Source organism: Hippocampus comes, unplaced genomic scaffold, assembly GCF_001891065.2.
Source record: "Hippocampus comes isolate QL1 unplaced genomic scaffold, H_comes_QL1_v1.1 scaffold246, whole genome shotgun sequence".
Lineage (NCBI taxonomy): Eukaryota > Metazoa > Chordata > Actinopteri > Syngnathiformes > Syngnathidae > Hippocampus > Hippocampus comes.
Window position 1 is genome coordinate 823,965 of NW_017806220.1, and position 27,014 is coordinate 850,978.

At 48.7% G+C, this 27,014-nt stretch overlaps 1 protein-coding gene across 7 annotated transcripts; it reads right to left on the reverse strand.

Moving 5' to 3' along the window:
• Window positions 1-1,785: 1,785 nt before the first annotated feature.
• Window positions 1,786-26,837, reverse strand: dysf (dysferlin, limb girdle muscular dystrophy 2B (autosomal recessive)). 7 transcript variants are annotated; one of them, XM_019856038.1, is made up of 56 exons: window positions 26,630-26,837; window positions 25,097-25,152; window positions 24,921-25,012; window positions 24,737-24,842; window positions 24,402-24,525; window positions 24,051-24,307; window positions 23,859-23,987; window positions 23,550-23,612; window positions 23,431-23,481; window positions 23,317-23,347; window positions 23,125-23,240; window positions 22,796-22,922; window positions 22,630-22,733; window positions 22,471-22,539; window positions 22,355-22,398; window positions 22,184-22,266; window positions 21,835-21,867; window positions 21,634-21,749; window positions 21,429-21,542; window positions 21,162-21,339; window positions 20,948-21,072; window positions 20,770-20,876; window positions 20,470-20,665; window positions 20,255-20,401; window positions 18,861-18,992; window positions 18,616-18,782; window positions 18,425-18,539; window positions 18,212-18,317; window positions 17,993-18,135; window positions 17,276-17,446; window positions 17,113-17,197; window positions 16,969-17,046; window positions 16,269-16,450; window positions 16,041-16,181; window positions 15,948-15,977; window positions 15,835-15,870; window positions 15,509-15,550; window positions 15,338-15,439; window positions 14,978-15,139; window positions 11,778-11,964; window positions 11,636-11,709; window positions 8,137-8,235; window positions 7,921-8,049; window positions 7,688-7,843; window positions 7,514-7,605; window positions 7,240-7,410; window positions 6,996-7,150; window positions 6,749-6,888; window positions 6,588-6,676; window positions 5,862-5,957; window positions 5,650-5,791; window positions 5,462-5,561; window positions 3,973-4,145; window positions 3,679-3,788; window positions 3,423-3,570; window positions 1,786-2,685 (listed from the first exon to the last, which is right to left on the reverse strand). In XM_019856038.1, exons 1-56 carry the CDS (start codon window positions 26,715-26,717, stop codon window positions 2,629-2,631), a joined length of 6,366 nt encoding a protein of 2,121 aa, XP_019711597.1. In that variant the 5' UTR covers window positions 26,718-26,837; the 3' UTR covers window positions 1,786-2,628. The 7 variants fall into 7 exon arrangements, with proteins under 7 accessions (XP_019711597.1, XP_019711595.1, XP_019711598.1 ...); XM_019856036.1 differs by having other exon boundaries at window positions 17,276-17,449; XM_019856039.1 differs by having other exon boundaries at window positions 7,008-7,150; window positions 17,276-17,449; window positions 26,630-26,717.
• Between the last annotated feature and the right edge of the window lie 177 nt (window positions 26,838-27,014).

Genomic DNA, 27,014 nt, shown 5'->3' on the forward strand with positions numbered 1-27,014 from the left:
GAACCTCAATCTCCCTACCAAGGAGCTGCATGATAATATGTCGCCTCAAGATTTTTTTTTTTTTTTTTTAAGAGAAAATAGTAAAGTTGGATATAATTGAATAAGGCCGTTTTGTTAAAAGCTTAAGGCAAAATCGCTTTGAAGGCAAATTTGTGGAACAGACAAGTAGATAACGTTCAAAATAAAAATGAGCGAGGCCCTGAAAAGCGAAACACGGCTCAGCTTCAAATACCATGTGGGTACCTTTCACAGATGGGGCAAAAACTTTGGCGGGCAGTGGAAAAGGAATTGAAAACATGCAAGTTCTTAGGTGAGAAGACAAAACGAGGAGGACGAGGAGGAGAGGCGACATCGGGGAGAAGGAGGAGGAAGCGGGTGAAGGTCGACAAAAATGGGAGCCGGAGGAGCGAAGACAGATCCCCACCGCAGGCCACCCACACCGCGCAACACACACGCACGCAAACTGCGGTCGGCGGTTCACCTGCAGTTCACGATGACCATAACAACGCCCCGAGGACGAGGGCGAAACCCAAGACGAGACAAGGACGAGGCGAGCGGCCGAGGATGAGGCCGTAACAGACAAGTAGATAACGTTCAACATAAAAATGAGCGAGGCCCCGAAAAGCGAAACACAGCTCTACTTCAAATACTATGTGGGTACCTTTCACAGATGGGGCAAAAACTTTGGCGGGCAGTGGAAAAGGAATTGAAAACATGCAAGTTCTTAGGTGAGAAGACAAAACGAGGAGGACGAGGAGGAGAGGCGACATCGGGGAGAAGGAGGAGGAAGCGGGTGAAGGTCGACAAAAATGGGAGCCGGAGGAGCGAAGACAGATCCCCACCGCAGGCCACCCACACCGCGCAACACACACGCACGCAAACTGCGGTCGGCGGTTCACCTGCAGTTCACGATGACCATAACAACGCCCCGAGGACGAGGGCGAAACCCAAGACGAGACAAGGACGAGGCGAGCGGCCGAGGATGAGGCCGGATGCGGTAGCGCCAGGCATGGAGAGGAAAGGCGAGGCGGGAAGGCTCATTTGGAGCGCTGGGAGCCCCGGACACAAATCACTCCCGAGAGTTTGTCGGGGAGTTCACAACTAGGTCAGGTCAGAACAGGAGCCAGTGCTGTCAAGTCAACCTTTATTGATAATAGAGCTAAAACAAAAACATTGAGGGCGTGTCCCTCCATGTTGCCATGGAGGCAGACAATGCACAAAATGTTCGGGCTATTGGGCTGCGGACAAACAATTCACGATAATCAATGTAGATGAACTTCATCTGGCCATCTCTGCACTTTTGAATGCACGTCCAACTGTTTAATGTGATGTAAATGAACTTCATCTGGCCGTCTGCACTTTTGAATGCACGTCCAACTGTTTAATGTTTCACTACTTTTTGCACAACTTATTGAATGGCAAAATTCACAACAGGTGTTTGACCCAAACACAGACCAATACATTTCCTGGTTCAACCAGAATAAGTCATTAAAGACACTGTTTGGTGAATTCGGAGAGAGCATTCAGTGTGCTGGGGTGGCGAGTTTAGAGTGCCTCGTTGTCGGCCATGAGTGAACACACATCACGCAGAAAGCGTTGGAAGAGCGAGAAGGGGGTCAATTTTGACAGCCAGCATGTGGACTGAGGCTTCGGGCTGCTGTTGCAGCTTTAGAACGCCTCGTTGTCATGTCGTGCAAAAGCTACGCGATGACCTGGTAGTATACATTTCAGCAACCGTACTTTGCGATTTTTTTATAATTATTCAAATTTAGCAGGGTTCTTAACAACACCAGTCTCTACTGTGTCAACTTTGACAAGACATTTTGACAGTTCAACAAGCACATTCAAAAGTTTACAGAAGGTCAAATTAATTGTATGTGTAAAGATTACAACCCAATAACCGCAATTTTTTACGTGAGCAGTGTGTTTCATGTAGCTTCAGGCAGCCTCAAGGCACGTGAGATAAGTTTGCATAAATGAAGCAGCTGAGTACGGTGAAACGGAAGCGCGGGAAAGGAAGAGGAAGCAGCGAGAGGGCAGAACCAACAAGCGGCACCGGGTTTGGACATGGATGCGGGACCAAAACTCTTTCCAATGTTTGAGCACTCAATGGGACTTTTGTTTACATGGCTCGCTCTCTCATTGCCGGCGGGCCGACTAAGTCAACTTTTCCACTCGGGTTGAGTTCACAGACTAACTTTTCCATCAGTGGCTTGATCCACCTTTGCCTTTGCTGCTGCTGCTGATGACGGGAGCGACGAAGAAGAGAAAAAGAAGCATGTGAGGGGAAGAGGAAGAGGAAACGAAGATCTGACAATTCCGCACGAACGCCGCCGCGCTCACGACTGGCGTTCAAAGAGAATAACGAGCCTGTTTGGAACTTTTTCTCCTCGCCGCAGCGAAACGAGTCGGAGGCGTCGCAGCAGGCGCTCGCAACATCAGAATCCATCTCCGATTCCGTGGCAGCCGTTCAGCCTCTGCTGGCTTGCCTCTCTGCGTGAGCGCACATGAGAGGAGCGCATGAAACGGAAAGAGAGATGAGAGATGCCACGAGGGAGGCGAGCGTGATGCAGACGAGGCGAGCGCGAGTTGCGACCCGCGCTTCTGATGGGAGAATTCTCGTCGGGGTCACTCGGCTACCCGGCCCGGTCCAAACGGGCCCACCATCCGCATGGCAGCGTAGTTCTGCGGATCAGGACACAAGAGACAAAGAGACAATTTGACGACCAACAGGCGGTTTGGAATCACTCCCACGCATACCTTAGAAAGTATGCTGCCATTTTGTCATTCTGTTTGAATATTTAGTGAGTAGGGGTGGAATAATTTCCAATTACATTTTCCAACAGTTTCATAACATAACATTATATTAACTGGCATATATTCTTTATCCTCGGAAAAAAAACCACTATTTTTCTGACCGTATGGCACACTTAAAGTCCTTGAATTTTTTTTCAAAAATCGACAAAGACTAATAATTTGGTGTACCAAAAATGTACTATAAAATAGGGCAATAGCACACATTACTGATCATTTAATACTTGTTGACTTAAACTCTTCTTCGTTTGTCTGCATGGCTACTATACTGCCGCCAGTGGTCAAGTTGTGCACATCAGAAAGAGTTGCGATGAATTCATCTTTTAGTTCTTCACGTTCCGTTTAATTTTGTTATTACCGGTTGTGGGCCAGCCTGGTCCACTGTAAATAGTCCGCAATATCAGAATCCCTGTAAAGTAATTCGCAAGAAGGCAAGGACTGAATGATTCCGAAAACCATTCCCTGCGTTTCATTCATTCATTGCCTACTCCCGAATCACTATTTAGGGATTATGAGTCGACATTTGAGTGAACTACCTATGATCTAAAAATCCTAAAATAGTGAGTGCGGAATGAGTGACTGATTCGGGAAAACAGTCGTAAACTTGCCGGGAAGGAGTAGAGGAAGACACCAAGGAAGAGGAGGATGAGGAATAGAACGAGGAAGAGGACGATGAACCACTTGAAGCGCCTCCACAGGATGAACCGCATCGTCTTGAAGGGGGACGAGAACCACAGGAAGGAGGTCTCGGGACGCCTGAGCGGACCGCGGGCAAATCATTTCATATAAATGAAAACAGTCCTCATTTCATGACTTTTTTTTTTTTTTGTTAAACCCAGTTTTTTTTTTTCTGTTTGCGCTCACCGAGGTTCTTCCAGGTGAGGGTTCACGTTGGGCTCGTCTCGGCCGAGCCCGGCTGGTCTCTCCTCGTCTTCTTGCTCCGTCACGATCTCCAGAGACATCTCTACCTTCCCCTGCAGCGCCACCACACGTCACAAACATGTCACAACATGGCACGAGCAAGCCGGGCCAAAAGATATGAAATATACATCGACCTGTCAAACATGCAAATTCAGTATTGTGATGATAATATCGCTGAATCGATACAATATTTGCTATGTATGAGGCTGGGTGCAGTTTGCGTGGTCATTGGCTCACAGCGAGGAGTTTCTGTCCGTCTTGGTCGCGGACACAGGGCCACCACCCCTTGACGGTCTTCTGCTCAAAGAGAGACGAGCGCGGCTCGGCCGGCTGCTCCAGCAGACGAAGGTCGCACTTTTCCGGCGACTTGGCGGGACGTATCATGCGGTTCAGGTCCATCACCAAGTGACCTGAAGGCAAGGCAAGTTGATTTGTACCGCACCATTCATACAATGGGCGAATCCATATTGCTTTACAAAGACAAAGAAATTCTTCGGGGGAAAAAAAAAATTGATGAAAAGATGAAAGTGCTAAAGATAAAATTGTCATTTAAAAAAAATCAGGTTGAAGAAAAAGATCATTCAAGGAGTTCATTTCGAGAGTTCAAGGTACTGCAAATGAACGCATGCTTTTCTGTGTCTTGTTTGGACAGAAGAGGTCGGATTGTTGAGATGTTTTCAGGTGGTAATAAAAGCCAAGGACCATTGTGGAGTTGCTCACTCGCTCGCCACAGGAATTTCCAAGATGGCCGGCGAGCGGCGCGATGTTTAATGCAGCCCGACTTGGAAACGTGTCTCCCTTGAAAGGTCAAAGCTGTTTCTGATGATTTTATGGATTATGAAGGAAAATGAGATCAGCGTCAGCCCCTTTTTCCGTATTTACGGACCTTTGAGGGATCCCGAGGTGAACGTTAGTGCAGTTTGATCAGGGTTGACGTTAAATATGGAGGCATTGCGGCGTGATGAACGACTGGAGCGAGACGACGCGTCCACTGGAAGCGTTTTTCCAGGGTTCCCGAGTATTCGAGGGTAGGAAAATGTCTGACCCTCACACTGAGCAGGCGCACGAAGAAAGGCAGCGGTCGCGCTGATGAGCTGAAGACAGGGCGGAATGGAAGAAATGCTTTGAGGTGGCCACGCCGCCGCGCCGAGTAAACCTGAGCGACAGGAAACGCCGCGGCGCACCGACATGGTGACAGATCACAATCTGGATTCCTCATCTTCCTCCTCTCGCTCTCCTCATCCTCGCATCCCGGTCAAAGAAAGAACAGACGAGCCGAGCGGCCGGTTCTTCGCCAGCACGGAGCTGGCTGGCTTGGCCTCAGGCTTGAAGAAAGGCGGAATTTTGACAGCTCGGGCCGGGAGCAGCGCAAGTTGCCAGCGCGGTGGAAAAGAGGAGAGCGACCAAGGTTATCGCATGTGACTGCGACCTACATTTAGCGCCAGCGCGCGGGCCAAAAATTAGCTAAAACCATCTTAATGTCACCCAGCGTGAGTTCAATGTTTTTCTAAGGTGCTTTAATAGGTAGCAGTCTGGGAATACGGCCTCCTTTCCAGGAAGCATTTAGTGAGGCGCCAGCAGCTCGGGAAGGGAGTGCATGTACGTCATTGCAGGTTGTAGGTTCAATTCCTGGCAGACAGTGACACACACACACACACACACACACACACACACACACACACACACACACACACACACACACGCACTCATAACAGTGTGTAAATACCAAGGTAGTCGTCGAAGGAGAACTTGTCATTGTCCCACACCTGAATGGTCAGTCTGGGAGCAAGTTTAGTTTCAGCTTTGCCCAGATTCCAGAAATGGTCCTACAGATGTAGGAGACAAGCGTGTCACACCAGACCAAAGTTGACCGCAATAATTCTACTGACGAGCACTTCCTGTCCTCCTCCTCACCTTTTTGTCGACAACGCACAGTTGCTCGGCGGGCAAGTAGAGGAAAGGAAAGACGAAACGGTAGTTGAAGTTTGCTTCCCCGTCCAGCGAGCGGTAGTGGACGTCCGTCTTCTGCTTGTTGTGCTCGTGACCGTCCAGCCAGCTGAGGGAAAGGACGCAAGCAGCAAAGGTCAACAAGGGCTACCTTTGATGACATCATCGTTGGCGCCGACCCTTTCACGTAGATGTCGCTCATCTTCTCCCCGCTGATGCTGACGTCGTCTAGGATGACGTCGCTGGTGTTCCAGATGATGCAGCGCAGCAAGAACCTGCAAGTCTATTGATTAGAACAGTGCACCGCGCGGGAAATTATATTTTATCATCTCTGTGTACTGAAGTAGCCTTCTACTGCGCTTCTTCCCGAGCTGCGTAACCATCAGTGGCAATGTGAATTACGCAGAGCTGAAAACTTGTTGCGTCCCTCCACGGCGTAAACGGCGGAAAGCCATTGTGCAGGTCAGTACAAGTTCTGTCTTCGCATCCTTGATTGTCCAATCAGTCTAAGAGCATTTCGTGAATGGCGTGGTGCAAGAATTCCAAAAATCATTTAATTTTCTTAAAAAAAAAAATATTAAAACAAATGTTATTTAGCGTCTCTTTATAAAAGAGACACACATGAAAAAACAGAATTTCCCCTTATTACTATGGAAAAAGACTGTTTTTAATGGAGGAGCTGTAGTACTTGTCGCCTTTTTCACAATAATGAGTATTAATTGTGAAAATGTTTTTGGAGTGTTGTATTACTTTATAAGAGTATGTTTTCACTTTTTTTCTACATTGCATTTTATTTATTTTTTAACCAGACATCCGTCAAAAAAAAAAGAGTAAATTAGTTTGGGGGTAGGAAAAAATGTATTGAATCAAATGAATCAATAACTTGGTTTTGTGTGAGTTCTTACTTCTTGGCCTTGCGTGGCGTGATGTTGAAGGGGGGTCCAGCTGGTCCCAGAGACTTGGGGAACAGGTCCACCCACATCATCAGACGTCCCTGCGAGGAGGCACAAACGAGCCAATCAGAAGTGAGGAGGAGACGCAAATCCAAAGTGGAACAGGGAATTACCTGCTCGATGTCGGGCTGCAGCGGGTTGTACAGAGCTCGGGTCTCCACGTGTTCCGGCACCAGACCCATTTGCCTCAGAATGTGGAGCGAGAGACGCTCATCGATGGGGCCCAGGTGTCGTTGGCACATGTGTCCGTCCGCTAAAAAATAAATAAATAAAATCAAGCCCCGACACAATTTAGAAATCAGGTCAAAGCATTCCACATGCTTGAAGGACATGGTTCAACTTGAAACACTGGAGGCATAAATTGAGTCTCACCGAGATGGGCGTTGGTGTACTGCACCCCTCTGAACAGGACCGTGTCCTTGTGGTAGATGGGCTTCCGCAGGTTCTGCCGCTCACACAGACCGAACAGCAGCTGTCTGGGCGTGAGCTGATCCCGCCACCGGTTCACGCCCGAGCTAACAGCCGACATGAGGGGGTGAAAGGCGGGTGAAGGGGTGCCAGTGATCAATGAGACTGGAGGCGTACAGTCGGGTAAAACACCCACAGGCAGTACGACTGCGGCAGACCGCAGCCGGCACCGTATTTGGACAGGAAGCGGTTCTCCAAGTCAATGACTGTCTCGCCTATCTTCTCGTCTTTGGTCAGAACGTCGTGGTCATACAGTGCCACGCGCAGGTCCTTCTCCTGGGGGAGGGAACAGCTGAGCTCGAACATCCTGCACAAGGGACGGCGAGTGAAAACAGGCCCGGCGGCGGCGACGTTGCTGATAGGCGCACCAGATCGAGTGTCATGTCGTCACACGTTAAAATTGTACCTACTTTCCAAAGACGGGCTCCAGAGTGCAGGGGATGTAGTTTTCCTGGTCATTGATGGTCTTCTTTCCGAGTGTGATTTTCACATAGGGGTCACACTACGAAACAACAAGATGCAAAGACAAGACATATGCATCAAAATTGTCTTTTTTTCTTCCGCCAGAGTCTCATAGCGCGGACCTTGCCATTGGCATCTTTTGGCTGAAGCCCTCGAGCCTGGACGATGTAAACTCGGACCAAACAGTCTTCCACGCCGTTGGGAGGAAGCTTCCTGAACTTTCGGGGCGGCGGGGGGGCCAAGGGGTCGTCTGGCAGCGCGTAGATCTTAAACATACCCTGCTCGACAGCAGCAAGGAGGATTTTACAGTCCACGACGACGCCGTTGCGTCATTGTTGGGCGACGGGAAATTCACCTTGAACTCGCCCACCACCGAAGGATCTTCACCTTCCGCCTGCGTCTTACCTCGGCGCAGCCTGAAGGTTTGACAGAAATCCGCCAGACCCTCAAACGCATCGACCTTCTCCAACTCCCTGTCGTAGACCTGAGGACGAGAGCCATATTGAAAGCGAAAAAAAACGACGTGAGAACGGATAGTTGGACGCTCGGCGAAGAAAAAAGGTATGCTGACCTGCAGGGTGTCCGAGCCTCGCTCCAGATACGTCCCGCACTTGCTCGTCTCTCCTGTGGAGGCGTATAACTTGCTCCACCAGTCCATCAACTCTTCTTCCTGGTGGGGGCACAATCAGAGGTCAGCTGCGGAAAATGTTCACTCACGCCGAATTGTGCACCTGACACCAGAATCAATCGATAAATCAAAGAAAGCGGTGCCTCCGGAGATGTCGGAGCGCTCCCAAAGTAGAAGATTAAACACGTTTTAAGTCGCTTGTTAACACATTTCTCCGACTTTCTCCTCAAACCACATGAAGAGTTTGCTCTTGGAGAAAACAAGAAGTCTCTTTGTTCTGGAATGTGCGCTGGCGTGAAAGTAAATCTTGTAAAGTGCGAGCGCGGCTGCCATGAGTCATGTGAGGCCGCGCTCGCCGTCTTCCATTCTCTACAAATGTTGAGTGACGGCTTTCTGCGGTTTGGATGCGGGCCGTCCGCTTTTTATGTCGCTTTTTTTTTTTTTTTCTTTATGGAGACTCATTTTCCCTGTATGAGAGCGTGAGCGTCGTCAAGTTGACTAAAAGTCATCTCACTTTCGCTTTTGGGCAATTTTTCTCACAGTCAAAGTGTGGAAGCGGCGACTACAAAGCGGCACACACACATTCGACTTTGACCCCGTGTCGCCCGCCAACCTTCAACCCTCTGAGGACCGCTAAAATGCTCATGCGCCACTTTTTCCTTTGTGTGGGCGCTCAGATGTTGAACAAGAGGGCTCTCATGGCGGGGTGGGCTCAGCGTAGGATACCCTCTCGCCTTTTTCCCACACTCACGCATAAACACGACGGCTCTCCTCATTTTTCCGACGGGCCGGCATGGCACGGAAAGGGCAGCACGTGGCGTTTTAACGCGCCCTCCGTGGGCCGCCCGCGCCAACATCGACGAAGCGGCAACACATGCCGCCAATATTGGAAATATGGAACATATATTGAAGGTATCGAAAGGGGTGTCGGCGGTGACGTCGCCGACAGACGAGACTCTGAAACGCTTCCAAGGCCGAAAGAAAATATGAGAGGATGGGTAATCTGCTCATCGTCATCATCATCATCACATGACACATGATCGAGGCCATGAAAGAAGAAGCAGCAGCAGGAGCCCATGAGAGTCTTTGCTTTTTTTTTCGGCTGCCATGACTTATTAGTCCTCCCTCTTTCTGCTCCCTTTTTAACGTCGTGCTTCTGCTTTATTGACTTTGTCCCTCCTTTAAGCCGCTCTTTGCTCACTGTCTGCGGTGCAAAGGATCTACAGTGTAGCAGCACTGTTGACTTTGGCTGCAGCCAGACAGAAAGCCAAGCCTTTAATTTGACTGGCTTCAATATCGGACCCTTAATAAAACAAATATCTCTGCTTAGAGAGAAAGAAATCACCCCCAATTACTGGTGAGCAGGGGGGGAGGGGCACGACAGGCCAGGATGTGTACTTGCACATGCAACGTGAGCGTGAGGGTGTGTAGTCTGGTCCGGGTCATGCTAAGTCTTCTAATTGACCTGGCTTGGATAAATAAAATGGAAGAATGTTACGAGGAGCATGGTCTCCCGCTCAAATGGGGGGATCCGATTTCGCGCGTAACCGCACAGCGCGGCGTGCGGCGCTTTGCAAAGGCCTCGCTTTGCGAACGCCGCTTCTTTTGCCGAGCCGCGACCGCAAGAGCGCAAAGTAAGAAGTGTCGTGTTTCATCTCCTTCCATCCTCCGTCCTCATCTCGGCGCGAGCACTGTGATCCATCAGTGTCGCACTGAAAATAAACGCCATCAATAAAAAAACATTCCGATGGGCCGACCTCTCATTAGCAGCGAGCTCACTTCTTTTTGTCCTCTTGTCGTGAAAGTGCACGTGAATCCCGAAGATCTGACACGTAATTCAATAAAATTGAAGAAATTTTAATTGAGGGCCGAACCGAAATGACGGAGTCAACTCCCCAGGTTCAGCGGTGGCCATTTTCTCCGGCGTGTGCTTGATACACCTCTCAACAAACAGCGTGTGTTTTATACCAGGATCCCTTTTAGAGCATTTCGAGCTTCTCCCAAAGTTGTTGGTACAACCGTACGCCACGATTTGTGACATTTTTGCCATACAGACAGAGAATGATGTTAAAATGCCTCGGCGAATGCAATCTATTCAAGTTAGGTGCGTGTTGCGAGTGGCAACGCAAGTGGAATTTCCCCCAGATTGTTTGATATGATGTCATGGAATGACCAGGTCGCCTTTAAAATCTTCCCTCGTATTTGGACACTTCAAAAATATTGATCGAGCTCTCGGGAAGCAACGACAGCTCAATGTTGAGTGAAGTTTTATTCCAGTCTGCAGAAGGTCAGGTATGTTTTGGAGCTTGATCAAATTTGAAACGAGGTATAATTTTTTTTTTTTCCCGTTTCATTGCGATGCAGAAATTTCTTCACCGAAATGTGCAATATTGAAGACGTGGGAATTTGGAGAATGGGATAAACAATTTGAGATTGAAGGTTAAATGGCTTAAATCGGTTGAGTAAGATTTTGTCCTGAAAGTATGGGAATTTGAAGAAAATAAAAATTCTTTACAGACTATCCTGAATGATCTGCACAATTTTAAATTGAAAGATGACTTTTTTTTCTCTCTCATTCACTCAAATGAGCTTTTTCCTTCAGGGTAAAACTGATTTTTTTAGAATGTGAAAAATATGCCACTGATCTTACATTGGCCAGACTAACATGCAGAGTTCAGTTCTGACTCCACAGACGGTGTGATTGCCACTGCTCTTCACAGAATTGCGTGTATTTATGCCATACGTGTCTGTATGAATCAAGGAGGTGGTGAGATCCAAGGTTGTTACCCACATGGAGGCTGCAGCTAGAGGCGGAGAGGTTAATAATAGCGGAACTGGCTCCGTCTGCAAGCTACAGACATGCAGACACACACAAAACACACACACACAAAAGTTCAGTGGCATAGCGCATTGGGTGCATACGAAGCAAAGAAATTACATGGGGAGGAAAAGATTCTGTAATTTTGGCCACATTAGAGATATAACATGCCCACAAAATGCTTATTTGAGGCCACAAATTAGATACAAGGTATGCATGAAGTACTAATTTGCGGCCTCACAGTCAGCATAATGCACCGATGTAGAATCCGGATGAGCAAATTGAGCACATTTTCTGTAAAAACGGGACAGTGCCCTGCATTTGCTTACCCAGACTTCCAGTACATTCAGTGGAGTGATATCAATCTCTCAAATTATTATTTTGGTGTGCATGTTGTGTCTATGCACAATTTCAAAACAAAAATCCCATGTCATGTTTGGAGCTCTGCAAGTACATGTTAATGCATATTAGTGAAAACCCTTGTGTTGTTTTTAGTTCATATCAAAAGTGCTAAGCTTGATTAGGGCCAAAAAAAAAAGCATTTTCATAGACGAGGACAGGAAGGAATTAGTTTGCTTGCAGCTTTTGTTGGATTCAAGATGACGCATTTGTGAGTGAGGCAACCTGGGATGGGATGAGCGGCTCCTCGTCATCCACGGTGATGAAGGTGTCGCCACTGACCACGCGGGGCATCGACCCTAAGCAAGCACACGCAGCAGAGGTGTTCACGACACAGTGGGATCACATTCCCCGGCCGTCTCCTCACCTCGACTTTCGTCCGCCTCTGAATGGTCCCTCTGCTCAGCCTCCTCCTCGTCCTCACCGGGGGAGCAGCGGTATTCCTCCAGGGAACGGATGGTGCACTGGCCTACCACGGGCTTCCTGCCAAACTGGCGGTTGTCGATGACCTTTATCACGAGGGGGGGCATGTAGAGCTCCTCCTGGGGGAGTCTCTGTGACAACGAAGAACCCAAAGTCAGCGATTCCCAACCGCTGTGCAACGGGACATTAGCCAATTTTGCTTCAGTGGTCCCCAGAATGATGAATTTCTTAACCGCTTTATCCTCGCAAGGGTCATGGGGCGTACTGGAGCCTATCCCAGCCGTCTTCGGGCAGTAGGCGGGGGACACCCTGAACCGGTTGCCAGCCAATCGCAGGGCACACAGAGATGAACAACCATCCGCCCTCACACTCACACCCAGGGACAATTTTGAGTGTTCAATCAGCCTGCCATGCATGTTTTTGGAATGTGGGAGGAAACCGGAGTACCCGGAGAAAACCCACTCAGGCCGGGGGAGAACATGCAAACTCCACACAGGGAGGCCGGAGCCGGGATCGAACCCACGACCTCCACATTGTGAGGTCGACGCGCTAACCACTGGATCACCGGGCCGCCCTGATGATGAATTCACAAAAAATAATGACTCAACAATAAATACTCTTCCACGAGATGTTAGAAGCTCTAATTAACCTGTTGATATTCATACATCAGAATAATGGTTTTATTTTCAACTAGAAAGGCTCTGACTGAGATGACACAGTGAGAGACTAAACTGGGAGGAAATGACCACTGTTTTAGTCACCCTGCTTGTTTACCTGAGCGCAGGATGAATCGACATACAATAGCGGGACTGATTGAAGTGGAAAATATGTGAACGTTTCCAGCGCGGGGCTGCGAGTGTCACACTGCAGCGCCCTGACGGGTGTTTAGGGGAAAATGATGAGAATGTTTCCATTCGCGAGCGCGCGCCGCCACAATAAGACAACACCGATCGGGGCTGCAGCTGGAAAAAAGTGTGCAACGTTTCCACATTTTGCCGCGGCTTTTCCAAAGGTGAGATGTAAAGGCAAAAGGGAAAGGTCGGTCTGTGACCGACGTTTGCCGCTCACCACGTCGAGGAAGAGGGTGTTGACATCAAAGTTGGCCTTCTTCTTCACGCTGCGGATGACGCAGCTTTGAACCGTGGTGCCGCCACACTCCACCTGTAGGCTAGGAGAGGTGACGCTGGCCAATTGGAAGCTCTTCAGGTTGCGAACACCCCATGCCAATACCTACACACAAGAGGGTATCTTATTGCTTATGTAACATTTGATCAGTGTTACCCAACCCTTTTTGCCTCTTTGGACCCACAAGTCTTTAACTTAAATTTCCCTTTAAGCATCTCTGTTGAAACCAATTTGCAGGTAAGGTGTTCCTTCAAGCTGACCAGAAGTTCACACAGGTTGTCATAAAAAAACACTTAGCCGTTCCTCGATGGCTGTTCTCTGGAGAACAGGTTTGATCCCCTGAGGCACCACGAAGACATTGGGCTCCCTCTGAGGGGGTAGGCATGGAAGGTCTGACTCCTCAGGCTGACGAAAGGCGGCAGTTTTAGAGTGATTTCAGGTGGCATACGTGATAGTGGCGTTCTATTTGCGTACCCATGTCTGCGCGCTGTCACAGAGGAATCCCGGGAACATCAACTGAAGGACACACGAAGAGAATAGGGAGATCAACTTTTGGTTCCACTTAACTGATTAATTCCATTTGGGAGTAGCTTGACACAAGATAATCATTATTTAAGTGGAGAAACCTTTTGCGATTACTTTGTTCAATGATACGCTGCGACATTCACACTCACATTCAAACCGACAGGCAATATTGAGTCCTTCAAGATCCAGACATGAATGAATGAATGTGGAAGGAAGCCAGAGCACTCAGAAAAAAAAAAGGAAGGCCGTAACCCCAATTCAAAGCTGGGTCTTACCTCATCCAGAACATGGCTGGAAGTCCCAACATCAGCCTGAGAAGGAAAGAGCAACAACAAGATTTTCATGAAGAGCAAATAACAAAGCCGGAAGAAAGAGACGATGAAGTCACCTCTAGTCCTGGGACGTGGTGAACTGCTGGCTGTGGAGTGACATTATTAATGAACACCACAAAAACTTAAAATATCCTAAAATGTCCACCGACCTTCTCTCGGCGTATGAGCTCAAAAGCTGCCAACAGTTCCCCGGCGTCTTTGTCAGCGAGGTGGATGGGAAACCAGGCCAGGCTGGGCGAGCGGCTCAACGAGGGCGAGCACACGCAGCGACCCATGAACTCGTCCGCTCCCTGTGGCGTGTTGTTGAACATGCCATTTTTTTCAATTGGGTATATGCCTTTAGTCAACAGTACTGTACAAACTGTGTCCCAACTCACATAGGTGTCCTGGTCATACAGTTCCACCACCACATGCGGGGGGCTGGCCACTGTGGCCTCAGGGTCCCCGAAAATCTCCACATCATAGAAAATGAGCGTCTGGTCCCAGGTGGGATTGAGAGTGTTTCTCACCGTGACCGTCTTCTGGGACTGATGGAGGAAGGACACGATGGCGTACGGGTCTGAAATGAAAAAAAAAAGCGCCATGGTTTTTGCGGCCCGAGTTGAGTGTGAGGTTTCAGCGTGACCCCGAAGCGCTCACAGAGAGGTACAGTGACGTGCGCGGCTGTTTGTTTTTCCAAGCCGAGGGAAGAGTCTCAGAGGAGCCGTTAGCGCTGGAATCAACTGAAGCTATGTTGCCTTTTTCCCACCAGTGCTCAATTAACCTCCGAAATGACCTTGCATCCTTGTGTCCTTCCTTTCTTTCATTCCTTTCCTCTTTATGCACTCTTCTAATGTTACACGCGCACACACACACACACACACACACACACACACACACACACACACACACACACACACACACATGATTGAAGTGGAAAATATGTGAACGTTTCCAGCGCGGGGCTGCGAGTGTCACACTGCAGCGCCCTGACGGGTGTTTAGGGGAAAATGATGAGAATGTTTCCATTCGCGAGCGCGCGCCGCCACAATAAGACAACACCGATCGGGGCTGCAGCTGGAAAAAAGTGTGCAACGTTTCCACATTTTGCCGCGGCTTTTCCAAAGGTGAGATGTAAAGGCAAAAGGGAAAGGTCGGTCTGTGACCGACGTTTGCCGCTCACCACGTCGAGGAAGAGGGTGTTGACATCAAAGTTGGCCTTCTTCTTCACGCTGCGGATGACGCAGCTTTGAACCGTGGTGCCGCCACACTCCACCTGTAGGCTAGGAGAGGTGACGCTGGCCAATTGGAAGCTCTTCAGGTTGCGAACACCCCATGCCAATACCTACACACAAGAGGGTATCTTATTGCTTATGTAACATTTGATCAGTGTTACCCAACCCTTTTTGCCTCTTTGGACCCACAAGTCTTTAACTTAAATTTCCCTTTAAGCATCTCTGTTGAAACCAATTTGCAGGTAAGGTGTTCCTTCAAGCTGACCAGAAGTTCACACAGGTTGTCATAAAAAAACACTTAGCCGTTCCTCGATGGCTGTTCTCTGGAGAACAGGTTTGATCCCCTGAGGCACCACGAAGACATTGGGCTCCCTCTGAGGGGGTAGGCATGGAAGGTCTGACTCCTCAGGCTGACGAAAGGCGGCAGTTTTAGAGTGATTTCAGGTGGCATACGTGATAGTGGCGTTCTATTTGCGTACCCATGTCTGCGCGCTGTCACAGAGGAATCCCGGGAACATCAACTGAAGGACACACGAAGAGAATAGGGAGATCAACTTTTGGTTCCACTTAACTGATTAATTCCATTTGGGAGTAGCTTGACACAAGATAATCATTATTTAAGTGGAGAAACCTTTTGCGATTACTTTGTTCAATGATACGCTGCGACATTCACACTCACATTCAAACCGACAGGCAATATTGAGTCCTTCAAGATCCAGACATGAATGAATGAATGTGGAAGGAAGCCAGAGCACTCAGAAAAAAAAAAGGAAGGCCGTAACCCCAATTCAAAGCTGGGTCTTACCTCATCCAGAACATGGCTGGAAGTCCCAACATCAGCCTGAGAAGGAAAGAGCAACAACAAGATTTTCATGAAGAGCAAATAACAAAGCCGGAAGAAAGAGACGATGAAGTCACCTCTAGTCCTGGGACGTGGTGAACTGCTGGCTGTGGAGTGACATTATTAATGAACACCACAAAAACTTAAAATATCCTAAAATGTCCACCGACCTTCTCTCGGCGTATGAGCTCAAAAGCTGCCAACAGTTCCCCGGCGTCTTTGTCAGCGAGGTGGATGGGAAACCAGGCCAGGCTGGGCGAGCGGCTCAACGAGGGCGAGCACACGCAGCGACCCATGAACTCGTCCGCTCCCTGTGGCGTGTTGTTGAACATGCCATTTTTTTCAATTGGGTATATGCCTTTAGTCAACAGTACTGTCACAACTGTGTCCCAACTCACATAGGTGTCCTGGTCATACAGTTCCACCACCACATGCGGGGGGCTGGCCACTGTGGCCTCAGGGTCCCCGAAAATCTCCACATCATAGAAAATGAGCGTCTGGTCCCAGGTGGGATTGAGAGTGTTTCTCACCGTGACCGTCTTCTGGGACTGATGGAGGAAGGACACGATGGCGTACGGGTCTGAAATGAAAAAAAAAAGCGCCATGGTTTTTGCGGCCCGAGTTGAGTGTGAGGTTTCAGCGTGACCCCGAAGCGCTCACAGAGAGGTACAGTGACGTGCGCGGCTGTTTGTTTTTCCAAGCCGAGGGAAGAGTCTCAGAGGAGCCGTTAGCGCTGGAATCAACTGAAGCTATGTTGCCTTTTTCCCACCAGTGCTCAATTAACCTCCGAAATGACCTTGCATCCTTGTGTCCTTCCTTTCTTTCATTCCTTTCCTCTTTATGCACTCTTCTAATGTTACACGCGCACACACACACACACACACACACACACACACACACACACACACACACACACACACACAGTACTAACAAATAGACCACTCATGGCGAGCTATCCAAATAGCCCATTAGCTCATGTAAACAGAAATACAAACAGCCCTAAGGAGTTATGCAAGTGTAAGCGCGGGTTGCAGTAGCTGTGGCCCCAGTCAGGACGTTTTCCACATCAGTTTAGCCTGAGAGTGGCCAGGAGTGTACCTGAGAAGCTGTCCTTGTCCATGGCCATCAGCTCCCTGGCTTGATACAGGTAGCAGCGCAGGTGGTAGCGGGTGCCCCCTAAAAATAGACGACGACATGAGGAGACTAATCAGGAAAAAGACACAGTGATGAGAGGAGACTCACGGTCAAAGAAGCAGGAAATGGTGGGTCTGTTGACTCCAAAGGTGGTGGTGACGGACTTGTCGTCATGTTTGTCTTCAATGCTGCTCTGTGGTAGCAAAACGAAACACAAAGCAGAGGGTTCAAAGGCAAGTTTGACGATTCGCTCTCTGAGGGTGCGTCTCACCAGGGAGCACTCCAGAGCAAAGATGGCCGCCGGGCCCGTCTTCTCCAGGGGCTCCATGCGGCACCTCCACCTGCGCCTGCGGAAGCTGTCTGTCTTTCTCGGCTTCAGGTGGAACCTCCAGCCGAACAGTGAGGCATACTCCCAGCCCTCCCACGCCGCCTCGTCCGGACGCTGCTGCGAAGGCACAATGGTGGAAAAGCTTACAAAGATTCAAAAGCGAAGTGTAGCAGGCAAAGGTGGGAAGTAAGCAAGCACAACTCTGTTACGGTATTTAAATATATTTCTTGACTTTAGGCAAGCATTTGTTTTTCACTTTGGGTCCCGACATTTGAAAACAGACCACTGTATTCCTTATTTGTCAATACAGGCTCATTATGTTTTCCAACGTAGTAAAAAAGTGAACAGATATTGATTATCAGTGACAGGAAGATGTAATTTTTACTTGGGTAGAATGGTTTATGTTTGAACTTACTTTTACTTGAGTCAAGGAGTTCAAACAGTTCTTTTATTATCAGTCTTTTTTTTTTTTTACATCTGTACTTCTACTTAAGTACAGAGTGCTACGGCACGCTCAACAGCAGAACGCAAATTGTAGGTACATTTGTGCATCTGCACCGCCACCTAGTGGATTATTTTAGTTACAACAACCACAAAACGCTCCACTTCTGTCCATTGCTTCTGTTCATCATTGTCAGGGGTTATTTTGTAATTAGTTACCTTTCTGAGCGCATCCATCTTCTGCTGGTCCCGCCTTCTCATGCGCATCCACCGCCTTCGCCGGTTGGTGTGGTACATCTTCTCCGCGGGGACCCACGACTTGGGCCGGCGATCCGGTGGGATGGTGATGCCGTACTCCCAACCTATACACACATCATGCAAAGAAAGGGCTTGTCAAAACGCATCTTTACTGTCCATATTTAGCAGATATCGACGCACCGTGATCATCCACGCCCCGGTTGAGGTCCTCACTCCACTCCGGCTCCTCCCACACCCAGCCCGGAGGACACTCCACATCATCTTTAGGCACGGCTTTCTCCCCATTCTGCCTCGTCAACAGGAGTTTGGAGACCCAAGAGGGTCCACGAGCCACAAAATGATTTGCAATAAATGATTATGTTGTCCAGATTTCTTAGTCACTGTACCACGTACCACATCGGTGTATCCCTCATTCATGCCAATCCACTGGCCACCAGGTAACCGCATCTGGTTTTCAAAGACTTCCTCTGTGTAGGTCATGTGACCAGCGTCCGCATCAAACAGCAGTCTGTCATGGGGTTGAAATAAGATGATTACATTTTTTTTTTTTTTGGTGTGTTGTACTCGGAGCTGGAATGACTCACGTCCTCTCTGGACTGATGTACCAGTCCCCGGCCCAGGTCCAGCCGGGCGAGGGTTTGAAACTCTCCTTGGGCAGTTTTACCCTTCCTGTCACGTCACTGAATTTGGGGCAAGTAAGACCCGTAGTTCCCCAGCTGCCCACTAGTGCGAGCCGAGTCTGATTCTCATACTGTCAGGCAAGAAAAAGAGAGTGTTTTCAAGTTGAGCTGGCCGGTGTAGACGTGATCTGGCAGGCGATGAACCTTACGGTTTCTGCGAAGACGGACAGCTTTCCCTCAGCGTACAGGTTGAAGTGTTTGTCGTCGGCAGCCAATCCGAACCAAACTTTGACCCGAAGCTGACCAGGAAGTTTGGCTTCTCCGACGCCACCTTGTGGATACTGTCCCACAGGGACAATTTGGCAGGTGAGTAACCTTCTACAGTTAGAGCAATGATTCCTGACCTCTGTGCTGTGACACAAAGATTTACTACAAATAATATATTTTGGTAATTTGATTGGACAAGAGTCAATCCATGAGAGATGAGATGCTGTACATCAGCACTGGGACTTTTAACTGGACTTATCTTTCCTCTAAAAGGTTCATTTGACCTGAACCAACAGGTTAAGTTATTGGACATTACTGTGGGTTGTTAAAAACTTGGCCTCACAATGTCGAACATACAGGCATTTCCAGAAATAACATTTGATATGGTCTGAATGGCTGCAATAAAAAAAAAAAAAATCACTGAATGCCTTTTGTCCTGAAAACACATAAATGCTTAAAATTTATGTTGGGAGGCCAGCAGACTCGGGTCAACTAGTAGAACCCAGATTCAAAGGAAAGATGGTGCATCAGCATTTGGCTATAATGCTGTGCACAAATGGAATAAGCTGCCAACGTAAGTGAAGTCAGCCCCCCAGTGGAAATGCTTTTAAATCTTGGTGGAAAACTATGCTTTTACCTCCATCCCTATGAATAAGATCTTTTAGTGCATTTCATTTCTTTCATGGATCATGTATTGTACATTATTTGAGTAATTTTACTCAACTACTTTTTATTTTTTTACTCTTCTTTTCAATGTCTTTTGTAACTATGTGAAGGAAATTGAGTTAACCTTGTGTATGAAATGTGCTATGTAAATAAAGCTGCCTTGCCATGTCAGATTAGGCCAAAGGCAAAAAGAGATGCCAAGAGACGTCACGGCAAACCTCCAGATGTGCTCATGTGATTAAATGGCACATTAATGTCATGAAGACAATTTACTGTCTCTTTGTATGCCTCACCCCCCGACATCTAGATTTTGGCCTGTTCTCCTGCCATTTTCCCCGACATCTAGATTTTGGCCTGTTCTCCTGCCACTTCCCCTGACATCTAGATTTTGGCCTGTTCTACTGCCACTTCTCCCAATCAATCCCACCCTTCTTGTTTATGATGATGTTTGTGATAAATGTTGCCCGCTCGGTATTCATTACAGCCACAACAAGTCTTTGTTTTTTCACTCTAAATGTTTTGTTTCCATCCTCGGGTGACAGGGTCTACACTTTTTGTTTTCTTTTTTTTCCTTCCATTTTTTAAAATTGTTTTCATTCCTTCTAACAATCACACAATAAGGGTTGAGAAACACTGGTTTAGCGAAAAGGTATATGTTTTTTTTTCTCACTTTGAGGAAGATGGTCTGCAGCTGTCCGCAGTGTTTTCCACCGTGGCGCTCAGAGTAGAGGACGGTGTGTGCCGGAATGCGGTGGTACGCCACCCTTCGCTCGCCCTGCAGCATCCAGATCGCGATGTCAGGAAGACTGTTCTGGGGCTGCAGAAAGACAGGATTAGCTTTCCTCTGGAAATGTTTGTCTTGACCAGCTTTCTTGACGCACGCACCTCTTCGGCCAAGCTCCTCAGCCGGCTGGCCCAGTCCTCTGCTTGCTCCATGACCGTGGAAAGTTCCGTGGCCGGTCCGTGTTTGAGGGCCAGCGCAGCCGTCATGATCTGTTGCAGGTGCAGAGAGCGGATGTGTCGGAGTGAACGGTCCAGCGGGGTGGCGCACGGCCAGCGCTCAAGAGAGGGCAGCTCCTGACTGGAGAGTCCCAACACAACATTTTTGTCATCTGTAAAATCTCTGACTAACAGTAAGACAAGCATAGCTTCATTCTCATCTCTCACATCATCTTAACCGTTTACCTGCAGTCTGTGATCACGTGATCCAACAGCTCCACCACTCGAAGCTCCAGCACATCCATATCGCTTCCCGCCTTCATTTCCAGCTGCACCCGCTGCAAGTTGGCCTCCTGGATACACACACAACCACGCATACTGACATCCGCATCAAACATGACTTTATGCCCCAGCCGAACCTCACCAGTCGGTCTAGCGCGGCCAAAAGCATGTTGAGAGCCTCAATCCTCGGGGCGATATCTTCCCACGCCGATGAGAGAACAACCACCGGCTTCACATTTCCCCACGGGAGGTAATAGTAGTGACAACCTGGATGATGCAGGAGAAAAAGGTATCCATGTGAAGGACACAAATGGCCGCATGCTTACACAGGCCCGGGTTGCGCTCACGTGACCCACCGTCAAACACAGCCCTGCTGAACTGCGTGGTGGAGGCCAGCGGCAGGCAGCTGTAGTCAAACTTGTTGCCGTAGTTGCCGATGCTGACCTCAAATTGGACTGCGTCATCAACGTCCTGCAGGAGCGTGGCGGAGTAGAACGCCACGAACAGGGAGAACTTCCTCTTCCTGAGGAACTTCTGCAGGGGGGCAAATGAAGAGCATTCAGAGTGCTCATTTATTTTCCTTTTTAAATTCCGTTTCGACTTTTTCTTCACTTCCATCTCACCTCCACCACGAGCAGATCATCCGACGGGATGTCTTCATTTTTGGGCTCCGGTTTGTCCACCAGCTTTGTGGTCAGTTCCAGCAAGACCCGACCTCGGTAGGCCACACCCTCCCCCTGAGAGACGGAAGGACGCGGTGTGAGTATGCTAGGTACACATGACACATCATTAAAGGGCACAGAATAATAATGCGGTTTAAAACATTACTTTTCCCAAGTTCAGGGCTTCGTGGGGGTCATTGAAAGTGCTGAATTCTCTGGGACTGCCGTACAAGTTTACAAAACACGGACCAAATGTGGGAAGGAATCCGAGCGTGTCATCCACTGTGGACAAAAAACGTTAACCAGCTTCATTGGACAGGAACGGATGGAAATTGACAAGAGATGAGTACAAGGACAGAGAACATACTGCCAGAGGGGACGCTCCGCGGGGTCAAGTCATCTGAAGCACGGACGGGAAGTCAGAAAGACAGATTGACATTCAAAGTAAAGAGAGAAAAGAGGCACCAAGTTTTTCAAAGTCCCATAGGTTGAGTGAAGAAAAGGAAAGAATGCGGCAGTGATTACGAGATGTGTGCTTACCCAAAATGCAAATACTATTTGCCACTGTCACACAGATGTAAATTTTGAGATGTCAGCTGGCATAGATCTGTTTCGTATGCACTTTGGGTAACCACAAAGTTGACTTGACTGTGTAAGCCAGTGCTTCCCAACCTTGATCAAGCCAACAAACAAAAAATGTTTCTACCAAAACTCACCCTCAATCTCGCCTCCGGGTGCGGAGATCTTAGACATACAGAGATGGGCGGTGCCGATGACATCATTGTGACTGGCTCGGTCCCTGTCGGGAGAACACAAAGGGAGTTAAAGGAAAATATCTTCTGTGATTTAGAGAAGCAAATGTAAATGATCAAAATAAAAAGGTCAACCAGTCAAGAAGTCGGATCCTCATCTTCTCACACATGGACGGAAACTGGGTGGGAGAAATGAGAAACAATGAAGACTTGTTGAACATCTCATCGCGTTTATCAACTTCAGGTCTCACCCTAATTGGCATTGTGAGGCTCTGGTGCCACTGCGGATTGGCGTTCTTCTCCAGAACCTTTGTGCAGACCTAAATAAAAACAATCTATAAATCTCAAAGCTGTATCTCGATCAGACATCTGCAATGTGGCAATTAAATACTGGTTCGTTAAATACGTACCGTTTTACCAGCAAAATGGATCTCCACCAGAGGATCCACCAAGTTCTTCCTGTTGCTGTCGAATCCAAAAATCTGCTTCATCCCATCCATGAAGGCATCGTCCACTGCACACGAGAGGTTGGCATCTGACAGTGTTCACGACTGGTCTCGCATGCAGATGACTCACTCTGAGGAAGGTCCTCGGCTCTGAAGACCCTCAAAGTGAAGGCTGCTCCTCTCAGGGACAGACCGGCGGGCCTCAGCAGGTTGCCCTCAATGTCCTCCTTGTCCTCCACACACTCGCGCTTGTCCGCCTGAAAGTCCGCTCAAAGGATCATCAATGTGCCCACATCCTTAACATGCCTTCACCGGCAAGCGTTTGTTCCAATCTGATATGTTGAGAGGTGGCATTTAAAGCACAGTGTCAAACTCGTGTCAGGAAATGAAGGATGACGCGCAAAGTAAGATTCAGGTCATTAATGTGGACATTCAAGAACCAACGTGTTCACTTCTCACCGGCGGCTCATCTCCGGCGGCCAACACCCACAGGCTGACTTTGAGGTAACCTTTGACCCCAGCAGACAGGTCGTCGGGGTCACAGAGGAGCAGCCACTTCCTCAAGTAGCAGTGTCCTACCAAAGACATGGGCTGCTCAATTCACGTGGCTGGCGAGGCAGCGGCGGCGGCAGAAAGCTCCTCGCTACTCACGATGCTCGCTGTAGATTGCGCCCACGTCCAGCTGTCGACACAAGCACGCAAGCCCGCGAGGTCAAATTCAGGGTGGGAAAAGCCCTCACTTCTGATCGCACACTGAACGCTCACCTTGAATTCTCCGATGACGGCGTCCGTTCTGAGCGAGCGCGAGTCACACACCTGTCAGGCCACACAACGGGCCTGTCAGTCTGGGAAGCGGCGCAGAGTAGAGGATGAGGGCCACTCACCGCTATGAAGATGGGTTCGTCAAACAAGTCGGATGGCGTCTCAAAGAAGTTCAAGAAGAAAGTCTGCGCACAGGAAATGGAAGCACATGCTGACTGCATGGATTTATTGTGTCGTGTTGAGCAGTGGTGGGCAAACTTTTGAATTCCAGGACCAGACGGAAAGATGGAGCAGTTTATTCACTGATAAATTTGAATTTCTTTTTGTAATGTAATAAACATATAAAAGTATTTTCTAACGATAAAATAAACTTTTGCCATTCATTTAAATATAATGAATTGACTATTTGACTCCAGTCTGTCGCACTTTACCTCGTCAAAGCTCGGGTTGTTGCCTTTACGGATGCGCGTCCTTCTGCTCTGACCAGCGACCGTAACCTTAACGACCGGGTTGATGTTGACGCCCGGTAGCTGTCGAGCCTGGATGACCCGCACGCGAACCTGCACAGGAGGTGTCAACATGAGTATGAGCCACTAGCAGGCACTCATGGCCTGTTTCGGTACCTGAATGTCCTGAGGCTTGTTGGCCAGTGGTTTGGGCTGACTGGTGGCACCCCTCCGTCTCCTCTTCAGTCCTCTGTGAGTGTTATAAGACGGTGGCGAGCGTTTGGGGGTCTGGGCGGTAGGCGACTCCTGGGCCTGAGGCCCCTGGGGGCCGACCACTACCATGGAACGTCCGTCATCCGCACCCTGCTCCTCCGGGACATCCAGCATGATCATGCTTTCCGTGTCCTCCTCGCCCAATGTGTCCAGGGAGATCACTGCACCGACAGACATCAACACGTCACAAAAAAAAAAAATGTTTGACAGCAGGCAACCGGCGCCTTCTCTGAGTGGGAGCGAGAGACATGTTACTTGTGACGGTGTCCAGCTCCACATTGGGGTTGCTGTGAGGCAAGGACTCAGGCAGCGATGGGGACTGGAACATGGGAGCTGACCCGGGAGGCGGGATGTAAGAAACCTGCAGGGTGAGTGTAGCCTAAAACAAGAACCAAAAAAGAACATTGTGACAGCCCGTTGACAGCGAAGGAAACTTTCCGGATCCCCGCAAGCAATCGGTGAAAATGTGCGACCCAGCCTGACTGGCTCATCCGGTCGCAAATCTAGTAACAGCAGTCTATGACTTGTGAAGGAGAAGATGTCGCTGCCTCGGTTCATCGTTTCACCGAACTAGAACTAAACTCTCTCACCCCCGTGTTGTTCCTCTTGGTGTCCAGCAGAGTGACGGTGAAGGAGGCGGCGAAGTTGGGAGAAGTGAGCACGTCTCTGACGGCAAGCCGACTTTCACCCAGGAACCTGCACACAAGCCACGTGTGGAAACATCTGCAAAGATCTCATCTGGGCTTCTTCAACGCTAGCATTGACTATAGTCACCTGTTCCTTCCCATCTTCTCATGGTCCTTGACGACACAGTGAAGCTCAGCTCCCGGGTCCAAAGGAACTCCCTTCAGATCCCATTCGAACCCCTGGAGGTGAAAGTTCACATCAGAGCTGTAAATTCACCCGACGGCTTCTTGAGTCTCACATTGGGCAAGTTCTGGAGAGCCCACCTCGTTCCAAACGGGATTGGGATTGTTCTTGATGACCTTGGTCTTCTTCTTTGACCCTGAGGAAATGAAGAGAGAACATCATTTATCTTTTATGCGCCTTAGTACACGGAAAAGACTCATTATTTTCTAATGCTTGTTTGCTTTCCTGTTTTGCGCGAGAGCACGCGCACAAACACCCATGGAAGTACACCTCCGCTCTTGGCAGATATCTTAACAAAACACCTCCACCCTTCCTCGAAGGGGTCAAGAGGGTGCGCTTAGTCTCCATCTCCCGTGAGCACACATTCTGATTTGACGTCTCTGGGACGGACGGGAAGTGGCACAGCGTCCACTTCCTGGCGGCTACGGCTTGGCACAGGTTCATGGGCCAAGAATAGACGGTGACCGGAGCGCAGCACCGTGAACCCGCTTCTCTTGAGCCCTTTCTGTTCCATTTTCCTGTGAAAACGTTTGTACTGCATTACACAACTCGGTGCAGTATAAGACCGTTTGGGGATGAGGCTAAATGATGAAGCCGCTTTTCATTGGCATGCCATACAGCAGGAAATGGCGCTAACACAAAGGCAGGAAGTTAATCGAAGCGCTCACCTCATAAAGAAGCGGCAACTAACTTGTGGAAATACAACAGCAAAAGCACTCGTTTTTAACTTTGGAGCTGCGTCCCCAATGGCAACACAAACATATGGTAAACATGACTCAGCATCTTTTGTCAGAGCTTCTTCATGATGAGGGATATTTCAAGGAGGCAGCGCTTGGCCTTGGGTACCCATCCTCTTCTTACCTCGAAAGGTGACACTGGCCAGGGGGTCCAAGTGTCTCAGGTTGTTGGCCCGCTGAACAACGCAACGTAACATGGTCGAAAACTTCAAATGAGTTGGTGACGACGATGTTGTAGAATGTAGATCGTTACATCACCGACCAAAATTGCGCCACGACTAATACAAAACAGCAATAAAAGAAAAAAAACTTTTTAAAAAAAAATCACATAAAAAATAAAATAAAAACAATATCTCTGCAACTCCTAGAAAAAAAAAATCAAAGGAGACCAGTCCTCACTGTGGGAGCTTCTCCGCCAGACTGGATCCCACTCAGAGAAAAAGTGGATAACAATTGAGCGTGTCCTGAAAACACACACACACCTCACATCCAGAGGAAATCCCAACATTTCCTGTTCTCTCTTCCTCGCCTGTCTCTTGCAAACTGCAGTGCAGCCATCCCTTTCTATTTATTGATTATATCTGTGCCATTGGTGTTTGTGTATGCTTTGCTACAAGTTTCTCTCTTGGTTAAAATGAAAAAAAAAACGGAAAACATGGATGGAGAGCTTGAATCGTCAGCGTGCCCCCCTCCCTCCTCCCTCCGGGGGACACTGAAGCCAGCTTTCCAATAATAGCCTCTCAGCTGTTTGGCAGGAAGAAGGGGACCAGTGCTTAGATCAATTATAACACAAATAATCATAATCATGAGTATCTTTCCGCACATCAATTTCACGCTTCCATCCCATTTCCCAGGCTGTTTTGGCCACACCCTTACCTTCATGGGTGACGGTGCAGTAGGCGTCGCTGATGTCGTCATCCGGAGTTTGCAGGCGTTCTGCACACAGAATGAACACACGCAGCATGACACACACAGGATCAGAGCAGAGCCGTGCTGGAATATCCAAATGTTGTCCTTATCGGAGACGAGTGGCCCTCATTAGATAGCGACAGCGAGAAAGAGAGAGAGAGAGAGAGAGAGAGAGAGAGAGAGAGAGAGAGAGAGAGAGAGAGAGAGAAAGAAAGAGACCGACTGCTAAATTACAGCTGCTGCTCTAAGCTGTCTCATTCCCTCAGTATGCCCCCTCTGACACACATACACACACACGCACAACAGTGTATTTTATTTTAGGACCACAAGTGCATGCACACACCAAAATACC

Bases quoted from the DNA above. Each gene is read 5' to 3' on its own strand.
- dysf (XM_019856036.1), bottom strand. From the start codon at position 26,717: ATGCTGCGTGTGTTCATTCTGTGTGCAGAACGCCTGCAAACTCCGGAT. The intron at 23,241-23,316 runs GTGAGTAGCGAG...TGTCTTTGGTAG, and splicing joins CGCAATCTACAGCGAGCATC to GACACTGCTACTTGAGGAAG. The intron at 7,411-7,513 runs GTAGGTACAATT...TCCCTTGTGCAG, and splicing joins CTGGAGCCCGTCTTTGGAAA to GATGTTCGAGCTCAGCTGTT.